Source organism: Chinchilla lanigera, unplaced genomic scaffold (genome assembly GCF_000276665.1).
Source record: "Chinchilla lanigera isolate Chin_1 unplaced genomic scaffold, ChiLan1.0 scaffold00016, whole genome shotgun sequence".
In the NCBI taxonomy this organism is placed as follows: Eukaryota; Metazoa; Chordata; class Mammalia; order Rodentia; family Chinchillidae; genus Chinchilla; species Chinchilla lanigera.
In genome coordinates this window covers 27,881,083-27,904,413 of record NW_004955417.1, presented here as the reverse complement: position 1 = coordinate 27,904,413, position 23,331 = coordinate 27,881,083, and the positions used below count along the sequence as shown (strand labels likewise).

General features: G+C 35.5%; 1 protein-coding gene across 4 annotated transcripts in view; it reads right to left on the bottom strand.

The window, feature by feature from the left end:
* Window positions 1-23,331, bottom strand: part of Rims2 (regulating synaptic membrane exocytosis 2) — a 383,342-nt gene that overhangs the window by 227,018 nt on the left and 132,993 nt on the right. For 2 of the 4 annotated variants that reach the window (XM_013512858.1, XM_013512859.1), the window contains exons 8-13: window positions 22,273-22,319; window positions 19,105-19,217; window positions 12,910-12,957; window positions 9,304-9,434; window positions 6,383-6,554; window positions 3,859-4,012 (exon numbers count right to left, since the gene is read on the bottom strand). In XM_013512858.1, coding sequence (XP_013368312.1) covers window positions 3,859-4,012; window positions 6,383-6,554; window positions 9,304-9,434; window positions 12,910-12,957; window positions 19,105-19,217; window positions 22,273-22,319 — 665 coding nt within the window. The remainder of the gene's footprint in view (window positions 1-3,858; window positions 4,013-6,382; window positions 6,555-9,303; window positions 9,435-12,909; window positions 12,958-19,104; window positions 19,218-22,272; window positions 22,320-23,331) is intronic. The other 2 variants (XM_013512860.1, XM_013512863.1) reach the window with 1 other exon arrangement.

Here is a 23,331-nt window from a genome sequence, read left to right as displayed (position 1 = left end):
CTTTCAGAGAGATATCTAGAAGGGGAATAGCTGGATCAAATGGAACCTCTAGCTTTAGTTTTTGAGAAATCACCACACTACCACATTGGCTTACCAACTTGTACTCCCACCAACAGTGGAGAAGTGCTCCTTTTTGCCTACAGCCTCCTCAGTATTTTTTTCTGATTGACTTCTTGATGATAACCATTCTTTCTGGAGTGAGATGGTATCTCAGTGTTTTAATTTGCATTTCTTGATGACCAGTGATGTTGAACATCTTTTCATGTATTTATTTGCTGTTTGTACTTTTTCGTCTGAGAAGGGTCTATTCATTTCAAATGCCCATATTTGGATCACATGATCATCTCAATAGACATTGAAAAGGCATTTGACAAAGTCCAAGACACATTCATGATAAAAACCCTACAGAAAATTTTTATAGAAAGTCTTTATGCCAATCTGATAAAAGCCCTCTATAACAAACCAAGAGCCAACATCATACTAAATGGTTGAAAACTGAAAGCTTTCACTCTAAAATCAGAAACAAGGAAAGGATGCCCAATATCACCACTCCTATTCAATACAGTTCTGGAAACACTAGCTGAATTAGATGAGAGAAAGAGATTTTAAAGAACAAGGATAGGAAAGGAGGAAGTTAAATTACCATTATTTACTGATGATATGATACTCTACAAAGAAGACCTCAAAAACTTCACCAAAAGATTTCCAATTTTAATAACCAAATTCAGTAATGCAGCAGAATACAAAATCAACACTAGTGCTTCTGTCCATGAATACCACACTCACTGGAAGTTAATTAGAGAAACAACAATTAGAGAAACAACAAAATTAGAGAAACAACACCTTCCACAATAGCTTCAAAAATACAAAACACTAAGGAATCAGTCTAACAAAGGAACTGAAAGATCTATACCCTGAAAACTACAGTACCTTGAAAAAGGAGATCAAAGGAGGTATCAGAAAATGGAAAGATACACTCTGTTCTTGGATAGGCAGAACCAATATAGCAAAAATGACCATGCTTCCAAAACTATTATACAGAAAATGCAATCCTGATCAAAATACCAATCACATACCTCACAGAACTAAAGAAAACAATCCTAAAACTCATTTGGAACCAGAAGAGACACATAATAGCAAAAGCAATTCTGGGCAATGAAAGCAAGGCAGAAGGTATCACAATCCCCGACTGGAAATTATATCATAACACTACTGTGAAAAAGCAACACAGTACTGGAAAAAAAACAGGCCCAAGGGTCAATGAAATGGAAGATGGAAAAACAACTCCAAGCACCGTCAGTTACCTTATCTTTGACAAAGGGGCCAAACACCTCTACTGGAAGAAAGATAGCTTCTTTTAATAAATGGTACTGAGAAAACTGGCTTTCCACATGTCGAAGATTAAACATAGACCCCATCTTTACCATGTACTAAATTAAAATCAAAATAGATCAAAGACCTAAATATTAAAACAGAAACGTTTAATCTGCTAGAAGATAGAATAGGTAAAACTCTCAAAGACATAGGTGTAGGCAAAGACTATGAATAAAACCCTGATCACACAGGAAATACTAAAGAAGCAACAACCAGCATCTCTTCTTATTAAAAAGCTTTTGCACAGCAAAAGAAATCACCAACAAAGAGACAATCCACATTGTAGGAAAAAATTTCTATCAACTATTCCTCAAAGGACTGGAGTATATCTGGAATATATATAAATAACTCAAAAAAAATCAGACCCTCTCCCTAATTTAAAGATCTTATGTTGCCCAGGTTGATCTTAAACTTATGAGAAGAAGAGATCCTTCCAAACGTTAGCCTCAACAGTAGCTAGAAATACAGTCTTTATTTCTTTTATGTGTATGCACCCGTTATTAATTACAAATAAATTATTTGTTAGAAATTAGTCAGGCCGGGGATGTAGCTCAGTGGTACAGCACCTGCCTGGCAAGCATGAGTCATGAGTTCAATTCCTGGTACAAAAGAAAAAAAAGAAAGAAAAATAGAAAGAAACTAGTCAGTAGTGAGAAGACTGCATGGTACAGTGTGGGGAGATTATGTTGCCTATAGAGAAATTTCATGTAATTAATGATTAATAGTGCAGTCATTTTGGGAATGGTAAAATATTAAAAAGCTACAGGACGTACTGAATTAACTGAATAAAAGTCCATGACACATATCGCTAAAAGAATGTACTCCGGTTTCACGGCTCCTCGCATCCACTGTCCCCATTAGCTGGATGGGGGGATTGGAAACTCTTGCTAAATTTGAAAGTTTCAGGTATTCACTGCTCTCCAACATACTCATTATTGCAATAATGACAGCAGCAGGTAAAGGCCAATTCTACAAGAACTGAGAGTGCTGGTAGCATTAGCAGCTTATAAACGTAAACCGTAAGAATTAGTGCATATGACTTATATTAGTGATCTTCCATCACCCTATACACATTGTGATTTAGAGATAATATATTGAATAGATAACAGTGTCCAGAAAGAGTAAAATTAGCTTCATAAAATTCATTGTACTGTTGTCATCACTCTAACATAAGACATCATAATGGCATTTGCAAATAAGGCGCGAATAGATGTTCGCAGCTGGGGAAGGCTCAAAAAGTGACAGTTACAGAATTAGTGTTCAATAAATATCATCCAAATGTGAGATTATATTTAGTGCAAATAAAACTCCAATCATTAAACAAATTATATTTTAAAATAGGGAAGGCGATGCTCTATGGTTTCCCGAGATTGGTCATAGGGCCAATCTTTGGCCCTGAATTGTCTACTCATCAACAGCCTTTGGATATATTTTAGTCCTTTATTCAACAGGAAGGGTGTGATCCATACACACAACAGTTATTTGTTGTGTTGTCATGTACATTTCCCATAATTAATAAATGACATAATACTTATACCTGTAAGTAGACACCTGGGAAATTTGGTTAATATCAGTCTTCTAATACTTGATAAAAATGTTGCTAAACCAGAAGCATGCTAAGTCCGTGAAAACTATATGCATACTACACATGAATACTATACAAAACAATACACAGCTACCTTATCTCTCAATAACAGATTCATCAAAAAAGTAAGATATAATTTAGTAAAAATAACCCTGAGTTGTGGGGGCAAAGAACCAACGATACCACTTTTCAACTTGGAAACCACTTCTAAATTTGTTAACCTTCTCATTTTATTGTTATAATTCAGACTATGTATAATCCAAGGTAAAAACCTAAGTGCAAAAAATCATAGTAATAAGAATAACAACAACAACAGTAGTATTCTAGAGATTAAAGGACCTCTTATAATACTTGATGAGGTAGGTATTATTATTTCCATTTTATAGAAGAAACTGAGGCATAGAGAGATAATTTGCCTCAAATCATGGAGCTCTACACTGACTCAAGATTTCAACACTGCTTAGACTGAAATTAAACTTCACAGTTTTAACCATTGTGTTATACTTGCCGTCCTAAATATTTATAAAATACTGGGGATAATGAAAACAAAAATGATAATTTCAGTATCTACAGCAACATGACCAAACTATTCTAGTATAGCCATATCATTCCTACACTTAAGATGCTAAAAGCACTAAGATGTGAACATCACTGCTTATTTGGGGTCATAGATCCACAATACAATGATAAAGCACTTTAACATTACGATGAGTAAATGCTACGGCTGTAACTTTATATTAGTTATAAATATAACTAATATTATATAGTTATAACTACAGTGTTGCTATAACATTAACAGACGCTTGCTAACACTCTGAATGGTCTTCAGTTTCCGTCACATGCACACCTGAGATGAGAAAAATCCAACAGAAATACGATAAATGTGGCTGGAAACGTACTTTGCAGTCTCCGCGTCGGGCTCTCTCCGTGGAGCTGTCTTCGTGGCATGTACGGAGACGGGTGGGGGAGGGGCAAGGAAGAGGAGTCATGGGTCTGGAGTTTGTACCAGTGCGGCTCATCGTCCAGCAATGCTGTTTCCAGTTCAATTAAAATCTACAGACCCGAAAGACAAGGCACTGTTATAGCACAATAATGTTAGAGAGATTCTCTTAGATGCTCTTACAACTTTTATAGCAGTAGTAATAGTAATGCTGCTGGATCAAAAATAAGGTCACCTAGATGTTGCAAAATTATCAGCATATTTTGACTAAAAGATGAAGTTTTCTAACTTGTTAAAGATTTACTAGTTTTAAAAATATACCACATTCACTTGATAGATCCTTGACCACAAAACTACTACTTGCTATTAAGTTTACCATGGCAGAATTAACACTTTTTATTTTTAAAATGTCTGTAATAATAGCTAACATTTGTATATCATTTTCTAATATAAAAAGTATTTCCATTCATAGTCACTAGCTTGGCATTTACAGAAACTCTTAAATGAAAGAGAAAATCCTATTTGAAGTACCTATAATGTATTAAGAAACATATTGTGCTATTCATCTAAATTCCAAAAGAATCTACTAGTGTGATCTTAAAGGTAAGGATAACAAGGATAAAAATGGTTAAAAGAACTTGCGTAAGGTCATACAACTTTAAGTAAAAAAGGTGAAGTGAATCAATCTGTCTTACTTAAAACTCTTTGTTCACTATAGCATGCTGCTAAGAGTTCAAGCCAAAGACATCATGTTATCTTATAAAATCACACAATTACCACGACAATTAAAAAACATAAAGGAAAAAAGCAATGAGCACATGAACAATACCTACAATATGGCTTCTGTAACAAGAATAGTTTAGGGTTATACAATGTGCCACTCGTTAGAGGTAACTGACTATTTTCTTTCAGAGCGCTGTGCAAGCTTGACAGCATTTGCTCTTGATGTAATGAGATCTGCTATGCAAAGACTAACAAATTATTATATTATTTACCTACAAAGGTAAAGAGGTAAAATGCCTATTATTTCACTGTTTCTAAATTTTGCCTAGTCGTTTTCAAAATTATAGGCTTTATGTTCCAAGTGGGGCTTCTTTGTTCCAAGTGTTTGCACACAGACACGCACACACCCCATATATATTTAATCCTCGTAGTAACTCTGAGCTGTATAGTAGGATTATTCCCACTAAGATGAAGCGGAAACCAAAGCACAGGTAAGTGAAGTAACTTGACCAAGGACTCAAAGCTCATGGCAGTAGCGCCCGTCATGTGTAGACCTACGCCCTGGAGCCAGGGTTTCTCCTCCAAAGAACTGGGTTACTCCTCTTCCCAAATAGTTTACAGGTGTATGACTCCGGTCCCTCAGCTGACAGCATTCAGTCCAATATCTCTACATATGTGGCTGCTCTCCTCTGAGACTACCACTAATCTACTTAGAGAATCCACCACGCTGAAAAGCCTGAAAGTGGACAATTTAGCTCGTCAGAACTGCTTCCCATCTTCCCCTCTCCACTTCATTTTCTACACTACGATTAGAAATGCTTTTCTCAAGTGTAAATGCGGTGGAGCACTTTGTCTTTACAATTTGTCCCTGGTTCGCAGTAGCCACAGGATATATCCATGCTCCTGGACATTACGGGATCTGACCTGGTATCAGTTTCACCCTCCCGCCTCGCTTCCCACCACTTTCCCTTTCACCTTCAATACAACTGCCCAGACTTGACGCCTTGTTATTCTCTCTACAGGAACTTTTACTTACCGTGACTTTGCTAAGTCCCACTTGTTTGAGGGATTTCCTTCGGCTTTTCCCTTACCCCACACAACTTTACGTATTTTTACAATTTCCCCACTATAGCGGATGCTGTGCTGCATTTCCCCTGCCATTCTCTTGTCTGTATCCTCAGTGGGCTGCAAATCCCCTGAAATCACTGATGTGCCATATTCACCTTCGGAGCCTCCTAGCACAATGCCTGACACATTACAGAACTAAAAAGTAACCCATGAATAAATGACTGAGCTACTGCCTAGTGGTACAATTGGTTTAATAAACAAGGCATTCACAGCACTATAAAATGAAGCAATACATTTGTGAATGCATTTGACCTTTTATAATTCAATACTGAGTTTTGTTAGTAAGAATAATCATGTAAGAACTGACACTGGGTGCTTGCTTTTGAGCTGGGTCTCGCTGTGTTTCCGAGAGTGGCCTTGAACTCCTGAGCTCCAGCGGCACTGCCGTCTCCACGCCCTAGAGCCAGGACTCCAGCTGCGTGCCACCACCATGCCCAGTTTTGCTACTATGTGGTTAGAACCTTTGTTTTCTATGGATTTAATACACTTTATCTTAAAGCACTAGCTAAATTCATTATGTTAAATTAAGAAACTATACTTTTACAGATGTTTGAGATATAAAATTTTACTGACAGTCATTTAAACAAAAGTATTCAGAATGACGTGAACACTTTATAAATACTTCTACGTACCTCTCCTAAAAATTCACTTTCTTCCTCTCGAACTCTAGCTTGATCCCAAAGAGTAATTTCCAGCATTCGTTCACGAAATTCTCTTCGATGGACCGGAGAATAAATGAATGTTTGGTTCCATTTAGGTTCTGATGTTTTCTTTACTGTTTTTGTCCTCCTCTTGTTTTTATCGCTATGGAAAAAAAAGAACTTGGGAAATTACATAAAATTTTAAATTTTGTCTTAAAATATATTAATTCAAAATTTATCAAAGTCAGTTAAAACTATCATATATTTATCATACACTGCACATATTGTATTTTAAATTGTTAAAATTTATAAGATGTATAATTATATCATGCTTTGTAAGTATGACTCAAGACTAGCAGTAGTTCAATAAATCTTAAATGTTTCCAGTGACAGATAACTGAAAACTTAATCCTTCTCAAAATCTAAATAAGACAACAAGGAAGATCTTAGCTATAAAATTTTTTACAAATTATCTTTACGGAAGTAATTAACCTGTAATAGTCACATAGTATTCATTTAAACTACCTAAGTCTTGCTACAAAAAGAAGATGAGTAAATTGCAATGATAGTAACTACCTATCCATATACTTTAGGTAATAAACAAATGTAATTTACATCTTACATACCTTTTTACCCATTAGAAAGACTATTTGCCTCTTTAACTGCTATCAGGTCTCTAAAAACATTGAGAATTATTTCTAGTAAACATGCCACTGTACTGTGGGCTGAAAACGCAACATGACATCCAGACAGATGGAGCTTCCAGGTCAGAGCCTTTCATACTTATTTTGACTGCATATCTCTATCACGTTAATGTTTTCAATTATGGGTTCATTATATGTACATATATTTATAAACTATATACATGGATTACTTTACTAACACATTACACTTGGGAAATATACTGTGCTGATAGGTATACTGTGAAATACACTAAAACAAGGATTTAAAATGAGATACATTTTTAAATTCAAATTATTTTCTGGAGTTCTAATGGGTTACCTGACATGTTCCCCGGGGACACACGTGTCCTATATGGAGAATGGACGAGATCAATGACTGGATAGAAACAGAGGTGTGGTGCCTCGGTCTGGACTTTAAAGGTCTCTCCCAGGCGCATGTGCAGAAGGCACGGTGGCCAGCTGACATCCCTCTGGGGAGCTGGGAGTAGCCAGGGGTGTTGGAGCCCCTGGAGGGAGAGGTCTCGAGGGGACCTGAGAGCCGCGCCATCCCCTCGCTGCTTCCCGGCCACCACCAGGTGTCAGGCAGCTTTGCCCCACAGCAACGCAATGTGGGGCACAGAACAAAGCACTGGGGCACGCGACCAGGGACCGAAACCCCTGCCGCTGCAAGCGGAAAGGACGCCTCCGCTGGGAAGGCCTTTATCTGGGCATCGTGTCACACCACAGAAAGCTGCACAGCCGGGAAACAGGAGCGGAGGGAACAAAGGGGCTAAGGTGACTTGGAAATGAGGTCACGTCTTTAAAAGTTTCAGTGCCTAATGTAGATGTGGCTTGCATAATCAAGAGATATTGGACGTTTCCCAAGCATTGTACTTAAAGTGGCAGCAAGCTGCCTTTAAATTATAATGATAATGAGTTCTGCTAAGACACTTGGAAAAAAAGATGGCGCATCATGTACCACGGCTAACTGTGCAGTCACCTGTAGGAAAACAGCACTGCAAACCCATGTAGATTTTTTTCTCAATGTACGTGGAATAGAAGTCATACTAAGTATAATAACTAAATAATAGGAACAAAACAAAGGCTGAGCATTGCTAATCCAAAAATCGAAATGGTCCAAAATCTGCAGCTTTCTGAATTCTTACATGATGTCACAGTGGACAATTCCACACCAAATTATTAAAAATACTATACAGAATTATCTTCAGGAGATAAACGTGTGTGTTCCCTATGACACATAAATAAATTTTGTGTTTACATTTGTGTCTCTTCTTCAAGGTAAGTACAGTATATGTAAGTATTCCAAAGTATGAAAAAATGTGAAATTCACAATACTTCTATCTCCAGCATTTTGGATAAAAGATATTCAACTCATAATAATAAGGACAACAATTTGTGATCTCTTTCTCTCCCTATCCCTTCTAAAAATTGTAACAGATATTTACTATTTACTTACATTTCATTCATGAAAGAATGAATTCTAAGTCCCTGTCAAGAGTTCCTTCCAAAAAAGCCAAGACATATTTAACAGACACTTGCTAATTTAATAATGATTGATAACAAAATCTGAAGGGGAATAGAAAAATAAGCCATCACCTTTCTTTAAAAACTGAAAAATGTTCTCAGAAAGATGACTATTTTAGGAAGAATTTCAATATTATACAGAAAGAGGACTCAGTAATTTCTGCAGTTCCTTAAAACTCAACAATAATTACAGTTTCAATGGACCTATTTACCATGTATTTAACGCAAATAGTGCTTGAAGAAGGCAGAGTTCCCTGGGGTAATGAAATACAAAGCGCACTTTTTAATTCTGTAGAACAAAGTAAAGCAGTCCTTTGGTAAGAGGAGGTACGATTTGGAGAGGAATATAAATACTCTTTAGCACTCTTACCAATTTTTTGATTCTATATGTTGTACTAAAATTTTTATATGAAGGGGCATAAATATTAATGATTTTTATAGATAAAAACATAATATTCCAGAAGTCATACACACGTGCCTAAAACATTAAATAAAATATGTAACATTTTACATAAGCACTAAAACAATCCCAAATATTGACTGTCACTATTTTGACTCCTAAAAATGCTATTAGATTTATGTTAAATTTCACAAGTATCTAACTAGTATGATACAGGAAATGTGCTCTAAGAATTGAAACACCCATTGCTATCAACATTTTCCCACTTATTTTCAAGGACATTTATTTCTGTTTTCCAGCCATACCTTCTATCTGGAAGAAAGTAAATTTTAACATAAGGATTCCTTGGCCTCCCATCTTCCCTGGAAGGAAGGTCCTTTGCTCCCAAAATTGTAACTATTAATTGGTGACCAACCTTGTCAAACCATAGTTTTATCTGAAAAGCAAAAGTAATAATTTATCAGCTCAAATATTTACCAAATGCATGTAAGAATATACTAATAACTTCAACGAATATAAGAACCAAATATAAGATATTTTGGTTTCATTGATAAATCACTATATGCTTTCCATTATTGTAATGTGATTATTAACATGCACATCATAATAACACTATCATAATTAAGGTCTTTAAACACAATTATTGCTCTATATCTTTCCCTAAGCCTGAATTGCTTCAATTCATTTTTGTTTCCTCTATAATGAGTTCAGAATAAGTGACAAAAAAAGAATTGGGTAGGTAGTAATTTATTAATATGTTATTGATAGGGAATTTCCAACAAATGTTTTATGATATCCCATATCAAAAGACATTTCAAAGATTGTAAGTAAAGATGATTTACTAGTAGCATTAGCCAATAGATTTCTTCAGTTCATATTCAAAATTATAATTACTTCATGTTTTTAGTTTTTCTTACTCAGACGTAAAGTCTCTTGTGAAGCAAATGCATCATATCCTTACCCTAATAAGATTTCATTTTATAACCTGAAGTGCGAAAATGTGAGTAACTTTACAGTGCCCTAATTAAGGACTGAACGTCACATCTAGCTGTGGAATTCTTTTGTCTCAGTAGTTGTGCCTCCCACATACAGACTTCCGGCCTTCCCTCCTAGCCAGCTGATGGTGCTGTATAAAAGACTTGTGAGAGCCCTGGCTCGGGCTCAGAACTCCACAGATCTCCGACCACTTCCTTGAAACTAAAATGGAACCAGAAATTTAGCACTTGAGAATTACAGGTAAAAAATAAATTTCTGGTTAAATATGAAACACTGGCAGTTCAGTTCCAAATCCACCATGGCTTTGCTGACAGCCTCACTCATGTTCTAGATGAGAAACTGAACAACTCTGGAGTCAGAGAGTGGGCTGACAGCCCCAAAAGAAGTATCATTTATTTGCTTTTTTGCTAAAAGAAAGTAGCCCTCTTTCTGGAACAAGAATAAGAAATATTCAAATTATAAAAATTGTAATTCATTGTAATTGTAATCTTTGTGCTGTATTGTCTTTATGCTTAATGTAGTTATTACATTGCTATTATGTAACAAAAACTTTTTTCTAATACAGCTGCTAAGTTCAAAAACTGAGCCTAGACAAGTTTCTGGAACTGTGATTAATACATCTCCCGCAGCAGCATTAGCTGTAGTGTTATCTCACCTACTCAACCAGAACGGCATTGGAATTTATGTATTTACTTATTTAGTAGTGAGGACTAAATCCAGGGCCTTCACACGGAGCTATATCCCTGGTCCTGCTTTATTTTTTTATTTTTCAGACAGGGCATCACCCAGCTGCCCAGGCTGGGCTCAAAAATGGTGTTCTGCTTCAGACTCCCAGAACACTGAGAGGACAGGCTTAGGCTACCCTGCTTGCACTGGAATCTGAACTGCAGCAAATCCTCCAGGACAGCCTCACATCCACTGAACCTGGAGAAATGCTGCTTTAGATCTAAGGACCAACGCCTGAAGAAAAGAGTCCAGTATCTGACAGCAAAAGGTTCAAATACTTGCTTGCCTAACAATATTAGAATATAGACACAGATAAGGGTAAGGAAATGAGAAGGGAAATGGATAAAATAGTCTTCTGGCAAAAGCCAGTTAAAGAAAACAAAGAAAGAAATGAATGGCATCTGACTCTACGAAATGAAAGACATAGCAAATTGTGTCACAGTGCCTCTAAATGTATGAGATTTATTCCTATAATATTCAGATTTATTTCTATAATATTCTTTCAGATTTATTTCTATAATATTCTTTACTTTCACCAATAATGAAAAAGCTTATCACTTTTTTTCCAGAAATTAAAAAATCTTTCTGAATGAATACCAATCACCTCATAAAAACAATTCTCAAAGGTTAAAAAAATTTCCAAAAATCTTTACCATTTAAAGATAAAGAAATTATTGTTACTCTTGTTATGAGACTAAGAGCAACATTATTTGAGCTTATTGATTTCATTGAGAACTGTTTGAGAAGCTGAAACTTAGCCCTTGACATCTTCAGAGGCAACATTTTTGCTCAGTTAAAATCTCTGAAGTTATTCATTTGAGATATATATTTCATAAGTTGGAAAAGAATATTCTTTCCTTATGCCTCAGAAAACCAAAAATATCACTTACTAATACACATTTCTCAAACAAGCAGACAGTAGGTATACAGCTTTTATGGTTTTGTGACAGTACTTGAATTAAATTATACTTTCCAGATATATGAAGGATAAAATAATTTAGATAGGAAACAAATATATTTTAATTTTATTTATTCTTTAAACAAATGATACTTTTTTGTAAACTACCTTAAGCTAGGCATTTAACAACTCTAATTTCTGTTTATATAACAAGACTTTCATTAAAGTTTTTAATGTTAGCATGAAATTTTATTACCTAGGTTATTTTATCATTATCTTATATTCCTTATCTGTGCTTTAAAAATGAATGGTTAAAATATAGCTGTTGATCCTCCAGAACATTACAAATATATATTTTAATTATAGTCCTGACAAACTTTATGTTCAATTAATTTCTTTATTAAAATCTTGGAATCATTTTAATTGTTTAATATGACTATCATCGCAGCTTTACCATGTAATCATTTTGAATTTTCATAGTAAACCTGAACAACATATATAAATCTTTGATATTATATAATGTAAATTAGAATACTGACTTCTACAATTTAAACAAAATAAGTATTATCCAAAACCAGTAAATCTTTAAAAACATGCAGCAAAGCAAGGAAGGCATTATACTACTTTTTAAAACACTCTATTGACATTACGTTACCATGGAAAGGTCTGCTAGTGAAAAGAGGCAAACAACTTGTACCCGAGTATCAGAGTAAAACAGAATGATAAAATGTAAACAAAATTGACCCAGCACTTTGTTTCAATTGGGATTTTGTCTTTACAAAGTCACGTACTTTCAAACGTTGAACCTTAGATGCCACATGCATGAAATTCATATTTTAAATAAGGTACAAATATATTTGCCAATCTCAAGGAGTTAGTGCTTGGAAAATGCAAGAAAATGTAGAAGTTCAGTGGTATAATGAATGATTTAAAGAGACAGCAAACTTAGCATAATAAAGAAAAATATCAGTAGTATAAAATTAGCTATTTATGTAAACAATACTTATATAAGTTCACTCTACAATGAATCTACATTAAATGCCACTTTGAAACCTAGACATTTTCGGATTTTATCATATATAATCACTAATAAAAATTGTCTCTTTAAATTTGTATTCAATATTCTAACCCCCATGCAGAATTTTACAAGCTGGCTCATAAAATGATTTGAAAGTCAGTACATGGTTTAGAGCAACATACCAAAAAGTTTTCCTACTACGCATTTTCCAAAAACATACAGATAAGGGATAAAACACAACTTGAGTTTCTATCAGGCAGACAAGGCCTTTACCTGCACCCTAGGAACAAAAGGCGGTGTTCTTCTACTAAGGCTTTGGCTCTGGTAAGCAAAATTAAAGAAAAAAGCAATAAAACAAAACCAAAAAGGACAACACGCTGGAACTAAAAGACCAAAAGTAAAAATAAACACATAGGACTATCCCTTAAGTACAATATTTCCGTGACAATATTTATGTAAATTAAGTAATTCATTATAAGGAATAAATTAATATTGCCAAATGCTGAAATACATAAAAACTATATAAAATATTTAATTTTGTTTTATCAGATTTTAATGTAGTCAACATAACAGTAATTAAAGTTAAATGTGAAATAACATATTCAGTTGTGTGTTCAGAAAGAACAAGAAATTTCAGATTATACCCTAAAATATCATTACCCATGGAGGTGCTGGTTCCAGGACCCCCACAAAAAAACAAAATCCATGCATGTTCAAGTCTTTTATCTAAAATGGTGTCATATTTACACACAGTGAGCACACATCCTCCCATATGCTTTAAATCTTCTGTAGCTGACGCATAATACCTAACACAAGGTAAATGCTATATAAGTAGCTGTTGCACGGTGTAGTTTAGGGAACACTGACAATAAGGCAAGGAATGTACACATTTAATGCAGACAGTTGCTTTCCAAACACCCTCGATCCGAGCTTGGCTGAACCCACAGATGTGAAACCCATGGATATGGGAGGGCCAACTGTATATAAAAAGAATAGTACAAAAAAAGCTAGGTGAAGGGGCTGGGGATTTAGTTCAGCGGCACAGCACCTGCCTAGCAAGCGCAAGGTCATGAGTTCAATTCCCGGTACCAGGGGAAAAAAAAGCTAGGTGAAAAGGTATTAAAGCACGAAAAGCCATATATGGAGGGAATTTGTGACTTCTCTGAAATGACATAAACGTAAACAAAATCCAAAAAAACCCCATTAGTTATATTGGCTTTAGAATTTCTTTGACAAATAGGCACATTAAGATATGTGTACTGGGATGCCCTGCATTCACTGAACACCATTTCCAGACATTATTTTTTACCATTTTAGACAATACTGCTTAGTGCTAAACACGCCAACCATTGACAAAGCGCATTACTCTTTACTTGTACAGCTCTTTATATTTTCCCAAGCCTTTGACAGTTTACAGCAAGGTTTTTTTTTTTTTTGCGAGGGGGGGGAGTTATCTGGTTTTTTGTGGGTTTTTTTCTTTATGATATTCCCAACAACTGTGGGAAGGATCTCCATTTTTCTGCAAATTGCAGATAAGGAAACAAAGACATAAATGGCCTTGAAACACTTCCCAACATTCAAAAGGCAAAATGATAAAATGATAGGAAATGGAGCCCAGTTCTGATTAAATTACTCTACAGTATTTCCAAATCCTCTGAATAAAATCAAGTATCTTAATTAATTTTTCTTTTGTTTTATTTCTTAAAAATACCACAATAATAGAAACTAAGTGGTGTCAAATCCTGAGAGTGTTCAGTCCCTCCCCAGTCAAGTCTCCTCCCGTGCGCCTCCTGCCTCTCGAAGCCAGAAATAGGTAAGTCTTCCGTCTGTCTCTCCACCGCTACAAGGAAGCAGATACTGAGCTACAGAAAGGCTGCTGCCACGTCTGACTATCCCTGGACGGACACTATTTTAGCTGTAAATCTAAAACAAAAAGGAAAGCACACTTGAAAACAGCCTGTTATACAACGATGAGTCATATTTCTCTCCCAGGAGCAAAGAAGTTTCACATCTAACCATTTTCCTTTCTGCCTGGAGATGCTCAGTGGAAGACAGGCTCAGCCACGGAGTGCGTTAATGATGTCTAACTACGTAACCCACGGCGGGGTGAGGGGTAATTCTTCAGCAAACAGGAGAGAAGGTGCATGAAATTCAGATATTAGACATGCTGAAGAAAGTGATTAATAACACACTCTAGAAATAAATTCTATTTTTCCTGCCCTCCCATCTGTTTTTAGACCAAATATATCAAAGTAATTTTTTATACATATTACTTCATAAGATAAAAGATTTACTTTAAAAGCAATAGCATTTTCAATTTGAAGAAAACATTTCCGAATGACCTGGAACAAACAACTCGCAGATTTAGAGAGTCAGCCTTTTTTGGGGGACAGGGCAGGGCACCATGCTGGGGACCGAACCCAAGGTCTTGCACACGCTACCACCAAGCCACATCGCCAGCCCCTGCAAAGGTTACATTTCTAAAATGTAACCTTTACCTATGTGTTTTATACACTAAATATGGCTAGAAAAGCACATTTTTGTTTTGGTATTTTTTCAGTTGAAGGAAAATTCACAAAACATACAATTAAACATTTTATTAAGTATAATAAATTCAGTGGCAATTATTGCATTTGCAACACTGTAGAATCATTACCTTTCTCTATTTCAAAACTTTTTCATCACCCACAAAGGACACCTTTACTTTAAGTAGTGATTCCTCACTCCTCCATCTTGCTGTCTCTGGGCAACCACCAAGCTGTTTTCTGTCTCTCTGGACTATAGATTCTTCATACAAAAATGAGCAAGTGCTTAATATGTGCCTCACTTAATTGGTAATGAATGACTAAGTCATTTTTTTAAGCATAAAAGATCCAATAACATTTGAGACAATTCACGCTTCACACAAATGAAGAATTTGAACTTGTAGGCCCCAATCTATTTTGCATTTTAATGTCACTTCCTACTATTCTCTATACTAACTACTACCTTTAGGTCATGGCTTTCATGCAATGTTTCTAAAATAAAGGAGTTGTGGCAATGAAGTGTAGAAGTATAAAGTTCAAGGAAAAATCTTTTGTTAGTATTATTTTTAAAGGGCTAGGGATTTAGCTCAGCGGCACAGCGCCTGCCTGGCAAGTGCAAGGTCATGAGTTCGATTCTCGGTACCAGAAAAAAAAACAACAAAAAAAAAGAATTATTTTTAAAACTCTAGAGATTTTAAGGAACTGTAAAAGACAAGCACCTATTCTTGAGTTATTTATTCCACTTAAATTTGTGTATAAAATGAATACTTACTAAAAAATTCAGAAAAAATATTCAAATAAAATAAATTGGGGAAGTTTTGGAACCATAAGTCAACCACAGATTGCACAGTAGAAAGTTAAAAGTAACAGTCAATAAAATGGGTTGTACAATGAATTCCTATAGAAAAAAGAATTCTTAGCCTTTCCTTGCTTCAAAAATGTCAAAAGTTGGATTTTATCTTAACACCCTATCAAAAAACTAGCTAAATCATGTAAATTAATTTTAAAATGATAAAAATTGCAAGCTAATCTTCTAACATAGAAAATGCTAAACTTTAGGCACAATTTTTAAATGCATACTCAAAATAAGAGCATGTTGTCCCTGAAAAGGCCAGCATATACAAACCCCGGATCAGACTGATTATCTCACCGAATACATTAATGCATGTTTGTGGTTATGCCCCAGAATAAGCAACCACACAATTCAAGCACAAGAGAGAAAATAAACTGCATACAGTTTTAAGTCAACAGCTTTGGACACAAAAATGTAAATAAATATGCATTCCATGTGTATTTTCTACTTGAGAGACTATCATTCCATGAACTGACATGAATATTTTACAATGGTCAGTATACATACTACACAAATTATCTCTGTTTTCAGGTATTAGCCATGTCATGATTTTCAAGTGAGGCATGGGCCTGAACAAAATTCCACCAAAAGCAAAAAGGTCCAAAGACAGAACAAATGGGAAAGTACTGCTGCCTTGTGACTTCTGAGAGGTTTGCCAAGAGGTTCTGTGCCCAGACATATTTTTTCAACACCAACATCATTGCAGCAAATAAAACTGTCTCCAGGACAGTAGAGATAGAGTTATACGCACAAAGAGAAATATACCTGGGATGTATGCTTCCCCAGATGCAGAGAATGAGAATAAACTTGAGCAGTCATGTAAGAATAGAAATGATTCTATCTTACCCATTTAAATTCCTACTTACTAGTACTACTCGTACTCTAGGGCAATAACAACATCTATTTCTTAAATACATGATTGAAATTTAATTTGGTAAAAAAAACCTTAGAAATATTGGGGGCTAGATATCAACAATCTTAAAATTTTACTTTTCCACTGTATTGTAATTTTATTCCCAGAAAGTTACCGTGACAAACTAATTTTGCCCTAGCAAAAGACTATATATAGATTTATTCCAGTCTTTTACAAATTTAATGTGTATGTGAATAGCTATATTTCATCATAGGTGATTTTTACACTTTTTTCCATATTTTCCAGGTTTCCTACAATAAATATGCACTATATGTATAAGCGTTGTTTTGTGAATGTGATGTGTATGCATATATAATTTCAAAACATATGCTATTAAAGCTTCCCTAACACTGTACTAGAACATATGCCTTTCAAGTCATAAGAAAATGAGAAAATGGTACACATAGTAAATTGTAATTTCATGGATCTTGAACCAACATCACTTACAAATCTAAAGTCTATAAATTTACTTCATTATACGTATACTCAGAAGTAAAACTTTTATTGTGCCTCCAAATATTTAGCAGTGTTACATTTCTATTGTATTAATTTTAAGCCATAAGGAAAAAATAGCAGAATTTGAAATCTAAAATCGTGCCTCTGTTCATTTTCATTTCTTGTCCAATTTAGATAGCACCTTAGAATTTGAGATAACAAAGTGGCAAGTGGTACTTATTACGCAAATCTAACTTCACTCCCTCCACCAACTCAAGCCATCTACACACATACACACACACACATGCACACACACACAATATGTGCCAGCATCAGCTACCCCCACACAGTATTTAAAGATAACTTCTTTAAACAAAATCGAAATCAAAAATAGCTCAAATTTGTTAGTATATCCGAAGATAGTAAAGAAAACACCCACATTTGGCAACTATAAATAACAATATATGTGTCATCAATATATGTATGAGAATAAATAAAGAGATGCTACTTATTGCAGAGAATGCAGAAAATACCATTATTCTCAAACAAAAAAGTTCACTCTATGAAAAAGAAAGAAAAACAAAACAATAAAGGAAAGAAATTAATTTTGGTGAGAAATTTACAATCTCATAGTATCTCATCATCTTTCTTGCATAACTTTTCTGTTACTGTCAAACTTGTGTTCAAAGTAGTTCAGAAAAGATATCTAATAACTTCTTTAATGAATTCCAGTATATTAATTTTTGTTTAAAATTCCTGTATCTCCTTTTAATTAATGAAAATACTTCAGAAAATTCCAACATGGATCCTTCCCCCTAAGAATAAAGAGGTATTTCTTAACTGATTTAACAGAAATCTATTTCTATTGGTCTTAAAATAGCAGCCCAAGGTAGATTATTTTAATTACAAATTTTCCTCAAAGATTCAATGTCTGGATTCTGAGAACCTAAATAGTTCCTTAAAAATCAGGAAATTTCAAGTTTTGTAATCACCACCACTGCTGGCAATTAAAATAACTGAATAAATTTAAATATATTAATATATTAAAATGCTGTAATAGGAAATGATAACAGAAAAATTGAACTAAAATGAGGACCTACATTGCTAAGTCTTCTGATATGGACATAATAAGAACGAATAATTAACATTTTAGCTGCTATTTTAAAATATTCAAATAAGGGCTCACCTAACCTGAAAGTACCTAGTATATTCAGGAAACTATTCTGTACCTCCCCATTGTTTTGTCTGTTGACAAAAGCATCTCCAGAATCTTTATATCCCAGAGCAATAGTCAAAGTCCAATATTACTACGAAAGTCATCTCAAATTTCCTGAAGGTTGAAAAGCAGAGAGTAATATACACAGATCTACTTTTATTTTATATACAACCCTTGTATATTGCAACATTCATATTCTCTTAAGAATCAATGACAATTCATAATCATTTTAAAGTCTAGTCCATGACCTTAAATTTTGGAATAATTATTAAGGCAAAAAGGGGTTTAGGCATCCTCACAAAATCTAAGTCTCAACAAATTCTAGAAAACCTAACTGTAATAAAGAAAGCACTAGGATACATAATCAAAAGTGAATTTCAATTAATTAAAAGTATTGAGAGTAAAAGAGTTAACAGTTAAAAGCACAATTATATTCTAGGAAGAATTTACTTTATAAATACTAGCACCATAGTTTTAAAAACACAGTTTAAAATCCCCAAGTAGAAAAGAGTTAGTGATTACATACTGAAACTTGTCCAGATAGGAACTGTGGAACATCCCTCAGCATGCCGGGACTCATGGGAGAGGTAACGGAAATAGATGGACGATCCATTTTCTGAGATTCAAATGAGCTAGAACCTGAAATGAAAATTATACATGAAGAACAGTAAAAATGGCTCTTTACAGCCATTTCAGAATTTTTAGCATACATCTTTTAAATGTCTATAAAATGCCATTACATGGGCCATTTTCTTAGGCACAAAGGTACCCACTAAGGCTCTGTTGTTGTTTTTAATAAAACACAAGTGGCACAGAATCATTTTCCGTACCAACTGTGCTTAACCAGGCCCGACCTCAGAACTGAGCACTTCATCTTTAGTGCATCCTATCTTCATGTTACAATAACACAGCAAGAAAGTTTTTAAAATAGAAATAAAGAATAACCACAAGATAAATCAATAAAGCAACATAAAGACAGTCTAAACTTTAAGTGCTAAGAATGTAAGAACTAAAATCTCCAAAAATACTGAATGTTTCCAGGAAGTGATTTTTTTAAAAAACCATATGTTGAAGAATATAAATTAGACTTACAGAAAGGAAAAGTGATCCATAAAAAAAGATACAGGATAGCACAATGAGCAGAACTTGTACCCAAAAAGTCTGAGTTTACTTCTAGGGCAGGGAAGGAACAAGTTGTCAGGTGAGGAGAAATGGAGCTAACAGGAGGTGGGCGGCCTGTGTGGTGCGAACTCTGGACAACGCATTAGGCACTAATAACATACCCACACTAAGCTCTACTGTGGAAGGAAAGAACACCGCATTTTAAGGAAGATGGATTTCTCACCTATTAAAGTGGGGACTGGAAAGAAGAAACATGGAAAACAGTTAACAGCAAGCAGAATTCCATCCGATAGTACAAGTAAAGTTTGTGCAAAGGGAATGAAAAGGAGGAGTTAGAGGGTACCACAAAATTAGAAAATGAAGACCCTAGGGCTGGGCATGGCGGTAGCTCACTGGTAGAGTGCTTGCCTAGCACGTGCAAGGCCCAAGACCGGACCCCCAGCACATTCCACACACACACACACACACACACACACACACACACAAACCACCCAGAAACTACTTAGAAACGAGAAATAAAAGAAAGACAATGAAAAGCATTAAGATTTCACGTCTGGTAATGAAGTGTGGGATCAAGAAGGTCTTGTGTTTCTGTTATCTCTGGAAAAGAAAGTGCTGATGTTTCACGGGATTCCGAACGCTGTGTTAAAGGAACGAGTGGAAGTGTAAAGCAGATAAAACACAGATGGAATGAAATGTCAGAGTAGACAAACATGGGAAATGATCCTGCAGCTCTGTATGCCCAACTGGAGACACAGGTGGTGAAAGTCACCCCTACAGAGAGTATTACACAAAACTAGGGAGAAACGACAAACCTTCGGTTGCGAAGTGAGGATACCCTTCACACTATTTAGAAATGTAAAGAATGATGCCTTCAACAGTAAGAACTAAGGTAGTCTCCTACGGTACAGTTGCAGGTAAGCTAGGCGTGGTGGCACACACCTGTAAACCCAGCACTCGGGAGGCCGAGGCAAGAAGACTGCTGCAAGTCTGAGGCCAGCCTGCACTACACAGTGAGACCCTGTCTCAAAAAACCAAATACACACATACATATGTACATACCTACAATGGGAGATATGAGGGTAATGATAATAGTAACACTGCATATAACGGTAACAATTATTATGTTATAGGGTTCGTGTGGTCATGGACACAGCTTTAGATAAAATGATCTAGCACTTGGCCAAATGTGCTAAATAAAATAGGTCATATGACTTTATTTTAAAGCACACAGCTGTGACATTCTAAAAGAACTTCACCCACCTGGTATAGACTTTTAACGACATTTATGCTCACAAACGCAAATATGAAAGGACAAAATCTATTTGGCAGGGGCAGTGTTAGACTGAGCTCAGTGGGCAACACGTGCAGAATACACAATCTGCCACTAGGCTAGCTCCCAGCCCAGAAAACGTCTATTTTCTGTAACACATTTTACTTATTGAGCTGTGAAGAGAACTGGACGACTCCCCAGGGTCCTCACTGCTGTCCCCGAAGTCTGAGTCTCCCCTAAGTTACCATGAGATTATTAAAGTGGTCCTGTCACTGGTCTTTCCACTTCTACCCAACTGTGTTTATTCTACTTTCAGTACAGGAGCCAGACTGCAAAATGTGAACATCTCCTCAGGTCTGTCCTCTGTAACCCCCCACCACGATTTCCCTCCAAGGAAAAGCCGGAGTGCAGAGCGCGGCTCCCAAAGCCTCTGCAGTCCGCCCCACTGCCCCTCACCACCTTCCTTCCTCTGCCCAGCACACTCCCTCCAGCCTCGCCACCCTCACACGCCTGGGTCTTTCCTGCTTGGAGCCAGGGCGCCGGCTCTGTACCTGAGCAGCTCTCACCTCCAAAGGCCACTCTGAGTTTTGCTCCAACTCTTGCTCAGGTTGGTCTACCCTGGAGAACAGACTGCAAATGGCAGCCTCTTCCTCTTCTGTCCCAACATCGCTTACTCTACTCTTGATCAGAAAACAGCTCATGGGGGAAAACCACTTAACATGGGAAATAGCATCCAAAACTAAGAAATAAAATGCATGATGTATTTGACATTTAAACATATCTACCGTTCCATCGCTGCTTTGATGTTAAATCACAGCTATTATTTTACTTTCAAAGCTATAAACATGAGCAAGTGCAATCATTCACTAGTTCATCCCAAGCGCTTCCTCCTACTCACAGTGAGGATACAAAGTAGTAAAGTTTAAAACTCAAGGAAAACTTCGGGGCTAAAACTTTGGGAGTGATCGGTGTGTTCGTGCTTTGTTGTCGTGCTGACAGCTTCGGGGTACTTCCTTTTGCCAACACTTACCTACCTGGTGCTGTAACTGTGTGGCTTGCTGCACTATACATTAATAAAACCACCTCAGCATCCACACGAAAGGTAGCGGGGTTTCAAAAAATCTTTAATTATTATACAATTTTGTATATTTTCTCATAGTGACATGAAATGGTACTAAATTATCTAATAGTATACTTAGTAATAACTTTATCTCTTCACATTAATAAATAAGATGCTTCATTTGATCTATGATGAATGAATTAGTAATAACATATATTTTTAGAATAAGTGAAACTTACTGGACTCCAGTTGTGCATGTGTGCTATCAGGTATTCTAGGTATGTCTCTGAAATGACAGGGAAAAAAGGAAACTCTTTCAACAATGCAACTGTCGCTTTGATCACTCTTAGCATATACAGTACTCAGCAGTGAAAAGTGAAAAACAGAACTGTGTGTGGCACAGGAATTATATAAATAAGAAACAAACAAGCACCTTTTACTAATAAAACTTTTGGGCTAACACCATTTAAAAGAAATTAAAATTAATATGTGTTTGTTGTAGATTTATAAAAACATACACTTTATTTTCTATGTGTCCCACTACACAATTATCTATCCATGCTAAAACATTTTTGTATTCAATATGGTAAGCTTTACAGGTATGGTCTTTTTTTTTTAGTTCTATTCTACTCTTTATTTTTACCTTCTGTTATAAATCAATACTATTAAAACCGAAACAAAATATCACCAAAGCATAAATTAGAATATTCACATTATAATTGAAATAACCTCACAGACCAGGTATGGTGGCACACAACCTGTGATCCATCACCTGGGAGGCTAAGGACTGCCACAAATCTGAGGCCAGCCTGGACTATACAGTGAGTTCAGGGCCAGCCTGAATTACACAGCAAGACCTTGTTTCAAAAAAATGAAACTAATAATAATAATAATAAAATAATCTCACAGAGAAAAAAGCAAACATGCTTTTTATGGAGACTTTCCAGGTTTATCTTGTAACTACGTTTAAACCAAAAACAAGTATACTTTTTTCATGTGGGGTGATAGTAGCAGGGCCATTCACAAAGAAGTATAAAAGACTACAAATTATCCAAGATATTAAACAAAAATATGCTTTGAGGATACTTTAATACCAAGAAATACATTTTTAATACAATAAGCTGATACACTACCATTTTACCATATTATAAAACTATGAAAAGGCAAAATGAAAAATGGATACAATTTATTGTGCAAAATACATAAGTTTGAAAGAAATATTTCAATAAAACTAATCTACCAATCTAAATCATTTTCTCCAGCATAAAGACATCAAAATAATACAACACAGTCCTTAT